The following is a 10,355-nucleotide window of genomic DNA, read 5'->3' as shown; positions in this document are numbered from 1 at the left end:
CTGATCCTTCCTCTGTCCCCACCCACCCACCCAGAGTCAGTCACCCCATCAGCATCCAAATGCCCACACCCCAATTCAAGCCTCCTTCTAGAGCCCACAGTTTGTTCCTCCCAAATCGAGAGACCCTGCTCTAGTGGTGGAGCTGGTGGAAGAGAGGCACCTGCCTTCTCCGGATTACAAGGTCCTACCATGAGGGCCACAGGGATTCCACCAGACACTGGTGCTGGAGGGCCTTCCTGATCTCTTACCCCTTCCTTCCTGGTTGTGTGACTTCGGGAAAGTCATTTGGCCTTTCAGAACCTCCAACATCTATTCATTTATTAATTCTAGTCGGTTACACATGATAGGAAAAAGCTCTTCGATCCATTGTACACAAATGGAGCAGAATTTTTCACTTCCTGATTGTGCATGAAGTAGGGTCACACCATTCATGCAATCATACATGTACCTAGAATAACGTCTGTCTCATTCCACCGTCTTTCCTACCCTTTTGCCCCCTCCCTGCTCTCCTTTGCCTCATCCAAAGTTCCTCCACTTATCCCGTGCCTCCCCATATAGATTATCAGAGAAAACATTAGAGGCCCCTGGTTTCTTTTCTTTCTTTTTTTTTTTTTTTAAGAGAGAATGAGAGAGACATTTTTTTAATATTTATTTTTTAGTTTTTGGCAGACACAGCATCTTTATTTGTATGTGGTGCTGAGGATCGAACCTGGGCCGCACGCATGCCAGGCGAGCGTGCTACCACTTGAGCCACATCCCCAGCCCAGGCCCCTGGTTTCTTGAGATTGGCTTCTTTCGCTTAGCATGATGTTCTCCAACTCCATTCATTTACCTGCGAATGCCATGATTTTATTCTCTTTTAATGCTGCAAAACCTCCATTTTTGAGAAAGGATCAAATGGTGATTCTCCCAAATGGTTACTTTGTGCTGGAACCGAGGGGGGCCATCAATACATGGTAACTATTATCATTGGAGAACTTTCTGGCATGCCAATGCAAGTCAGTGCAAACTGCAAACTGACAGCTCCCTGAGGTTGACCTTTCAGCCCCCTCCTTCCCCACCACTACCACCCTGGAGTTCATTAGAACCTTCCTTGGGCGTTTTCCAGGAAGGAGATTTAATACCGACACTGGGTTATGGAGCTGGAATACATGGAGGCAGTTCCAGTTCAACAGATAAAACGCTGCTTTGAGAGGTAGTGAGTTCCTCATCATCCCTTGTGAATAAGCTGGCCCAAATGGCCATTTGGCCTTTGGTCTGGAGCATAAATCAACACATTCACATTCCTTGCTACACAATTGCATTATAATTCCCTTGAATGAAACCATGGTGCCAGTAGGTTATAGCGCTTTGTATCACTATTTGGCAAAACAAAGAGTTGGCAGCTCTACACTGGCCTTCCAGAAAGGGTTTTGGAACTGTTCTGGTTTATGGTATCTGGGTTTTTTTTTTTGTTGTTGTTGTTTCATACCAGGGACTGAACCATTGGACCACATCTCCAGCCTTTTTGAGACAGGGTGTAAGTTCCTGAGGCTGGCTTTGAACTTGCGATCCTCCTGCCTCAGCCTCCTGAGCCGCCGAGATTACAGGTGTGCACCACCATGCTGCTGGTATCTGACATCTTCACCCCGACTTCAAAAGGACTCCTTCCTTCCCCTGGGGTTCAAGATCCCCTGACATAGACACCTGCAGAGCCCTCTGTTGACCCATTTCTGGTACGAGATTCCCTGGATCTGAAGCACAGCTCAGATCAAATGGCAGAAATCCCAGGTTGTGCAGGAACAGTACCAAGGGGGCACCTGGACAAGCAAGGGCCCCCTAAGGCTGGGCTCAGTGAAGGGACTAGTGACGTGCCACTGAAGTTCAAGCAGAGAGGGAGATGTAGATTGGACTTGAACTCAGAATGCCTGGTACGTTACCTAGGAGGCGGCCTAGCTTCTGTGACCCTAGTCCCTCAACCCCTCATCACCCCTCCGAGGTCTCTGCGGCGGGACGCCTATCTGGCAAAACCCCCCCTCCTCTGGGAAAGGTGCAGCAGGCTCAGGATTTAAAGTGAGGAGTCAGCCAGAATCCAGGGGCCCTGGTCCTCGGGCTGTACTCATCCATCCCCGACTCAACCACCCGGTTCCCGTGACATCCCTTTCTCAATTCCATAAACCCCGAGATCACAGGGCTCCTTTGGTTTGTCTCCCCTTACAAATTAAGCACACAGGGCGAGCTTTGCCCCGTGTCACAGCCTAATAAGAGGAGGGTGTCTGGGTCACTGAGGATCTCTCTGGCATCAGGGAGGAGCCACATACCTCTCCGACATCCCCCTCCCCCCTCACCTTGACTGAGCACTAAACACTCCTCCTCCCGCCCCTCAAGCAGGAAAAAAAAAGGAGCTAGAGGACATGGAATCAAACATACATTTTAAAAATTGTTTAATGGAACATAAACTCCTTTAGAAAAACATTCAGCCAGGTGATAACACCCATAGAAAAAACACCAATCTTGTGTTTATCGTTTTTAATTTGGCATTTGTTATTTGCATTTATATTAAAGCAAAGTGCATCTTTTCTTTATTTTTCTTGTTTATACACATTGCACAATACATAAATAATGATGCTTATAAAACGTCTTTATATTTACAAGTAATAATATATTTATATATAACATAAAATACATTTTTTTTTCTTTAATAAATCTCAGGTTTCTTTTTTCCAGGAGTCCTTTCTCTCTCAAAGCACTACAATGCTAAATTTCCAATGAGAATGCTTCTCTTGTTCATTTAAACCTTTGTAGTTAGAAAAATAGCTTATGTTAAAGTCTAAACATGCTCATTGAGCTAAGAACAGTGTCAAAGTATCATACGAGCGTATGAGTTGTAGAAGAATGGGAGGAGGTTAGGTGTCAGCTAGGGTGGTACCTTGGGTTAGGATGGACCAGATCCTTCTTGGAGGGAAGGGGGCCAGGAGCAGGTCCCTCCCCGGTGCTGGCCTAACAGCAGAGCTCAACACAAAGCTGGGGAGGGGAGGGGCGAGCTGAGCTGGCTTGGAAGCCTGGGAGAAATGTGATGGAACCAGGGCAGGGGGAGAGGCCGGAGGGCCCCCGAGGGCCCCAGGTGAGCAGTACTGCCCCAGCAGCCCTCAGGAAGCCCATCTCAGAGAGAGCCAGGAGCAGATGGCCAAACAGACAGATGCTACAGTGGCAGCAGGCTGGCGGAGGGGAGCGGGACAAGGTGAAAGCAATTGGTTCTGGTTCAGCCTCTAGCAGGCTGGCTTCTCAGAAGCCTGTGGATAGGCCCGTGTCCTAAAAGAGGGAGGAGGGGAGGGGGCTTCCCAGGCTGGGCAGAACCTCGCTTCTGGCAGCTGCTGGGCCTCTGCCCCCAGCCTGGCCAGGTAGAGCCTCTGTCCCACTGAGCATGTCCAAAGGGCATGAGACACACACAGCTTGAAACCGCAAACGTCTCCAGCGGGGACATCCATAAGGAACTCACGGAGGACTCACTCCTCATCTGTTCACACGCATTCATGCACACATAGGCACGCACGCACGCACACGTGCACACACACAAATGCACACACTCACGACAAATGAAATGCTGATCCAAAAGTGGAGGGGCGCCCCCCATTCATACGCTGTGTTTGGCGGGACTCCAACTTTCGTTTCCCCTCTTCCGATAGGGATGTCCTGCCAGCCACACCCACCCCCTCCAAAAAAAAAAAAAAAAAAACCCAACAATTCTTTTCATAAGCTATTTCTCAAATAACAAAAGAGAACACAGACAAGATCGACAACAACAACAAAAAAGAAAAAAAAACCAACAAGAACAACAAAAAGAAACGACCAAAGAGTTTGCATGAAGAGCAAGCACTCGGGAGGAAAAGATTAGCAGCAAAGTAGTTTTGAATGGTGGCCTGCCAGGCTCCCGCTCGTCCTCTCCCCACCTCCACCTCTGTCCTCTCCCCAGCGGCTACCGGCTGTTGAAGATGACCTCTAGCCAGCACGGGCAGCTGCTGATGAACTGGCGGGTGTAGCACTGGCCCCAGCCCTTCACGAAGCTGATCTGCACGGTGAAGCCCGTCCACGGCTGCTGCATGAACTCGTGGTCGTTGGGCCGCTGCAGGCTGTACGCCTTCTCGTAATCGAAAGCCTTGATGGAGAATCCGGGGAACACCTTGTGCACCAGCAGCGTCCTGGAGTCTGGGTTGTCCAGTGTGGCGGACTTGATGAAGATGGGGTAACTGCTGCGGTTGTACACCCACACACCGTCCACTTCCCGAGTCAGCTGGATGCCGCAGCCGATCTTGCTCCGCACCTTCTGCACCAGCTGACTCTTGTTGTCGGAATTGAGCTGTCCAAGGCAAAAGCCATTCCCCTGAGGTAGATCATAGAAGATATCCAGGGAAGGCTCCTGGACACAGTAGAGCCTCCCCACTCTCGTCTTCTCCTCCCAGTATGCCACCACGCACCAGTGTGACCGATCCCCAGGCTCCAGAAGAAGTTGGGAATCTGCAAAACAAAACAGCGGACACGGTTGGTGGGGATGGAGATGGGCTGGCTGTTTCCTTTTCTTCCCAGAATCCAGACAGACAGACACCCATAACTAGTTTATCTCTCAGTACAAGACAGGAGGAGGGTGCTACGGTCCTGGACTCTCTGCAACAGGGGTGTCCTGCCAGCCACACCTGTCCTACTAAAAACAAACAAACATAAACTCCTAACTAGACCTCCTAACTAGACGGAGCAGACATCTTGACCCAGCGGGGAAAGAGCCCTGCCTTCCTTAAGCGCGTGACTCACTGGGGCGCTCACTCCCTCCACTTCCCCGTGCTGTCAGGAAACCAGGACACCATCACCTGTGCCCACCTGGCCACATCTGCACCCTGGCACTGCCCAGAGGCCACGGAACCCTTGGTAACACTGCTCTCACTTTCTGTGCTAGAAAAGACCTGAGATGGCCTAGAATTATCTTTCAACAGGATGGAACCTCGAAGGTCGCTTCTCCAGCCAGATCCCTTTCTCTCGTAAGAGCAGACTGGAATCCGGACGACGGCTAGGTCAAGCCCAGTCCCTAGGACCAATCACTCTACCATCTCTGTGCTCGTCACCACCTCTCCTTGGTCATAAGAGACGCCAATCTAGTAAAATAAAAATGAGGGCGGTTCGGGGAGAAAGAAAAATCTTTTTTTTTTTTAAATTTGTTTTAGTTGTAGTTGGACACAATATCTGTATTTTATTTATTTCCTTTTATGTGGTGCTGAGGCTCGAACCCAGTACCACACACATGCAGGGCAAGCGCTCTACCACTGAGCCACAATCCCAGCCCCAAACATCTATCTTCTCAATAGGAAAACTGCTCTCGGTATGTTAGCAGCAAGGTAACAAAGGTTTAAAAAAAAAAAGCCAATCACAAGGGACAATGGGTGTGAACCCAGACTGCCTTAATAAGGCCTCCTCTAGCCCTGTTAGGAGATTCTAAAATGAATGTGACCATCTTTGAAGTGCCCCCTGTGCCTTCCCAGGTGGACCCGGCCTGCAACTAAGACGCCCAGGTTCCTCCGGGCGCCCTTCTCTGCAAGCCCACCCTGGCTGGCCTCCCCTGGGCTCTGCCTAAGAGCAGCCTAAGAGCCTGGGGTGAGGCTGGTGAGGCGACTTCCTAAGCAGAAGCTCCGAGGACTTCAAAGTGGGGGGTCATATGCAGGGAAAGGACCCCCCCACACACACGCTGGCATCCCACTGCCTCCTTCAGCTCAAGCCAGCACTGGGCAGGCCTCAGTCTGGGGCCATAAACCCCCAGCCCAGCCAGGCTGCAGGAACGCTGTGGTTTGTGGTGGCAGGGTGGAGACCGGAAGTCTTGTATTTGTTAACAAAAATGGGGAAAGGCAAAGGGAGGTGGGGGCATGAGAGGCAAAAGCAAGCCCAGAGCTGGAGGTTAGGGGGCCCCAAAGGTAGGGGCCGAGTGTGAGTGAGAGGGGCCTGCTGTGGCCTTTGTGTTTCTGAGCAGCTGGGCTCAAGAGAGCCATAATGGAGGCTGTCCCATCCAGGGCAGGAAGTGGACAAGGACCAGGACCCGTGTCCTGCCACCCTGGTAGGCTGGGAAACCCAGGGCAGCTCGGCACACCAATCCACTCCGACTCTGCAGGCAAGTCAGGACCTGGGAGCCACTCAGCCCCATGCCTTTTTTTTTTTTTTTTAAGCAGCAGCCAGTCTTGGACGGCGGCGTCCCGTGAGTAAGTCTGTACAAATGTGCACAGTACAACTCATTGAGGCAGCCATAAACACACACCCTGAGTGGCTGTGCCCTACGGACTCCCCAAATGACCTTCCTGGTGCCTGGCCAGATGGCTACATAAAAAGAGGAAGCTGAGGGCTCCTGCCTTTCTTCACCCCACCCCACCCCACCCCACCGAAAACCACCACCACGAAAGGGGGCTGCCACTGCTCCCCACCCACCCACTGCCATGTATCTACACAGTCCGTGTGTGTGTGAGAGACTGTGTGCTTGAGTGCACGGGTGTGAGTGTGTTTTGTGAGTGCACACACACACACACACACACACACACACACTGGAACATATGGAAAAAGGAGAGGGACAAGGGCTCCGGGCAGAAGGTGACTCATCAGACATGAACTAGTTTCTGCAAAGTATCCATCAACTGCTAATAAACGCGTGAGTGCTGGCAATCTGTGAACGGGAGGAAGGCTACACCAGAGACCCAAAACATCCACGGAGAGAAGAATGCTGCTGGCACGCAAGCGCGCCCGGAAGGCGAAGCCTCCTCTGCAGGCACGGAAGGTCCCTTTGGGGAGAGGGTGTTTTGAAACACTGGCTCATCCCACCCGGACTCCAGGCGAAGGCAGCCAGGAAGGGGAGCAGGGCTAGGTCCAGGAGACCCGGAGGAGCCTGCGCCCACCCCCGAAATCTGGCCTGGGCGAGCAAAGAGAAGGGGGTGAGGGGTGGGGCAGGGGCCCAGGATCGAGTCCCCCCCACACACCAGGGGGGAGTCGACAAGGGCAAGGGCTGGGGCCCCTCTGCCAGGCAGGCTTCTGGGGGCAGAGGAAGCTGGGCGAGGCTGGGGCCTGAGGCCGCAGGGGGAGGGGGAGGGGGAAGGGAGAGGGGAAGCGTGCCCAGGTTTCTCTTTCATCTGTGAGGCCAGTCTACCCAGCACTCTGCCCCAGACGTCCCCTGGAAAAGGCCTTTTTCTGTTAAGGTTAATGGCCCAACCAGGATGAACGGCAGCATGTGGGTGTCCCTGGATGGGAAACAAGGCCCTTGAAAATCGGCTTGGTGCACTAACCTGCTGCTTGCTCTTCCCTTCCTCCTTGTCCCCTCACTGTCCTCCAGCAGACTCCCACCGCCCCCGCCCCCGCCCCCGCCCCCCCCCCAGGGAAGCTCTAGGTCCTTCTGCCCACAGCATTTCTGAGCACAGGTTTGCTCTCCAGCAAACCCATTCATTCAGGGAAGGCACATACCCTCAGGCTTACATCACACCTTCTGGGGACCTGGCACTCCACCCCACCCTGCCAAGGCAGACATCCCCTCCCCCTCTGCCCTGAATTCCCCAGCTTTTGGACTCATTTCTGGGAATCACCCGGCATCATCTTCATAGACCAGTTCCCTGAATTGGGCCCACAGCCCACAAGAGTCTCCCTGACAAAGGTCAGGCTAGACACTTGGCTCCTGGGGCTTCCCAGGACCTTGACAGGGCCTAAGAAGTCACGGTCATCACAAGGACTAAGGAAGACAGAGCCTTGGAAGCCCAACCCTGGCCTCGTATCCTCTCCACAGCCTTCGCCTCCCAAGGCAAGAGCCAGCCCCTCGTTAATCTCCCCGGCTTTATGACCTTTTCCGGTATTTTCAACTTCTTCCCCTCCCCAGAAAACTGTACAGGGGCTTGTTTTAAAACTGTATGTGTTCATTTTAAAGCATCCAAAAGAAAAGCTATGTTGTAAAAAGCTCACTAATCAGATGCCTGCTCACAATTTTTTCTTTTTATTACAGTTGGGGGAATTTTTGGAGCAACACCAGAAAAATGCTGAATCTGCCTAAAATTCCATTGAGGTGTTTCCCCCTCCCCTTCCTCTTTTTTTTTTTTTTTTCCTTAAAGCAAAAACTCTTCCCTTTAAGGAAAGGGCCAGGCCTGCACTTGCATAAGAAAGCCCACTTCCCAGGGAATGCCTGGCTCCTTCTAGGACTCTGGTAACTACAGGACTCTCACACCCTGCATCTCAGTGGCACAGGGTGACCGAACCTCAAAGGCCACATTTGAAGTCAGTGAGGAATTTTCCCCTTTCCAAAGATCTCATTTGAAGGTGCAAGGTAATGAGGGAGAAGTAAAGGGAGGCAGAAAGGTCAACTTCAGGGCCTCGGTGGTACCGTTTCTGGTCTCCAGCTTGGGAAACTGACCATGAGGTCAGAGGCAGAGCAGAGGCCAAGGAGTCGCCAAGAAGGAAGGGACCTGGGCAGACACCGGGCCTCCCAGGGGCCTCTCCATGCTACTCAGGGACAAACCAAGGGCAGAAATGTAGACACCAGGCTCACACCCGGCAACCCCAGAAGGCAAACATCACCACGCCTTGACCAAGGCAGGTCCAGGAGCCTCCCTCTTCAGCACTCAGGCGCCACCAACGGCTGCCCATCCCGTCCTCCCCTCTGCATCAGACATCTCAAAGGTTAACAGCACCACAGCCCTGCTCCTCACCCTGTCAGGACGCCGGCTGTTCTGAACTCACCCCAACCACTTCAGGGACAGGGACTGAGATAAATAAAAGGGGCCCTGGCACCAAGTCACCCAGTCTAGTCTTACCCCCAAACCATTGCCACAAGGACCCTCTTAGAAGGTCATTCCAAGAGGCAAAGGACCAAAAACTAAAGCCAATATGTAAACTGAATGAAGTCTTGGGGCTCGGGACAGCTGGAATCTGCCGAGATTATCTGTTGGGTTAACTCTGTTACTGAGAGGAGGAGGTCCCAACCCACTGCCACCACCCCATGCTCCTTCCCCTCGTCTGGCTGGTGAAGAAAGTGGACTAAGAAAGTCGGCGTTTTGCATCATCTGCACTGAGGTGGCTGGGTTGGGGGGTGGGCAGGGGGTGCCATGGAGTCTCCTTCAAAGGCAGGGTGCTCTCTGGGGTCCCTGGATCCCATCAGCTGAGTCCCTACACTCAGGGATTCCCAGCCATGGCACATTCCAAAGATGAGCTGACGAGCTTATAAAGTAGAATAACCAGGCTCGTGTCACATCCGCCCGCTGCGAACCTCAGTAGGTGACTTAACTTCATCCTCTAATGGGAGCTCCCGGCCCAATAGGTTATTGTGACAATCCGATATAAAACTGGCCGGGGGCCAGCCCACTTCAGGGTGCGTGCTCCACACACACTGGTCCAAGCTCTTGGGACCCATCTCCAACTGCTGGGAAAAGGCTGATGATAAACTGTCCCCTTTGTTCCCACTCATCCCCAGATAGGGAACAGTCGGGCCAATGCTGATACTCAATAAGCATTTACTCTGCACAGGTCTTACTCCAAGTGGCTCAAAATAGCCCCTCAAGATTGCACAGTATTATCTTGGCAGGTTTTTTTTTTCTTCTTTTTTTTTTTGCTTTGGTGGCGGGGGGTGGGGTTTGCTGAGGATCAAAAGCGAGGCTAGGTGAGCGTCTATCACCGAGCCACATCCCCAGCCCAGCTCACCATTCTTTCAAAGAAGAAATGAAGCACAAGTTACTTGCCAAGGAACAGAGCTGGGATTTAAGCTCAGGATTTCCCTCAATGTGAACCTTGGGTAGGAAGCTACTTCAGGCCACTAAAGCCACCATTCCCAATGTTCCTCTCCAAACACTCCAGGGAAACATCTGGGTATGGGGTCCAGTATCCCGGCAGCAAAAAGTGGGGAATAAAAGTGCTTCTTGGCCAGCAAGTTGCTCTGTGACCTTGCCCTCTGGGTTTGATCCATCCTTAATATGAAAGGAATCGGAGCAAAATGGCCCCCCTCCAGCCCCGGTGATTTTGGGGTTGACCTCTGTGACTCACAAGTGTGATTTATCAGTATCAAGCAACACTGGCTCTGCATTTTCACTACCTTCTAGAGAGTAAGAAAATCACTTTAAGGAACAGGACACATTTTTGCATTTAATTTGCAACAATAGTTTTGCCCTGTCCATCTCTAAACCAACTATTTTTGTTTTCCTTATTTCTTGAACTTCAAAGAGTTACAAACTTGAGTTCTTTTCCTGTCTCCTCACTCGCTGCCCTCAGGAAAAGGTAAGCCCCAGGGCTCCCTGCCATCATCGTACTTCCAAGTTTGCCCAGGTCTCACCCCTCACCACCTCCTGCAAAGTCTCCTGAGCTTACACACTTTGCACTTCCTGCTG

At 51.9% G+C, this 10,355-nt stretch overlaps 1 protein-coding gene across 5 annotated transcripts in view; it reads right to left on the bottom strand.

Moving 5' to 3' along the window:
- Nucleotides 1–2,406: 2,406 nt before the first annotated feature.
- Smad7 (SMAD family member 7) overlaps nt 2,407–10,355 on the bottom strand; it is a 28,901-nt gene continuing 20,952 nt past the window's right edge. For all 5 annotated transcript variants that reach the window (XM_005323077.4, XM_005323078.4, XM_040273272.2 and 2 more), the window contains one exon: nt 2,407–4,494. In XM_005323077.4, coding sequence (XP_005323134.1) covers nt 3,956–4,494 — 539 coding nt within the window. In that variant the 3' untranslated portion in view covers nt 2,407–3,955. The remainder of the gene's footprint in view (nt 4,495–10,355) is intronic.

Source organism: Ictidomys tridecemlineatus, chromosome 13 (assembly GCF_052094955.1).
Source record: "Ictidomys tridecemlineatus isolate mIctTri1 chromosome 13, mIctTri1.hap1, whole genome shotgun sequence".
Taxonomy (NCBI): Eukaryota; Metazoa; Chordata; class Mammalia; order Rodentia; family Sciuridae; genus Ictidomys; species Ictidomys tridecemlineatus.
This window is presented reverse-complemented; position numbering and strand designations above follow the sequence as displayed.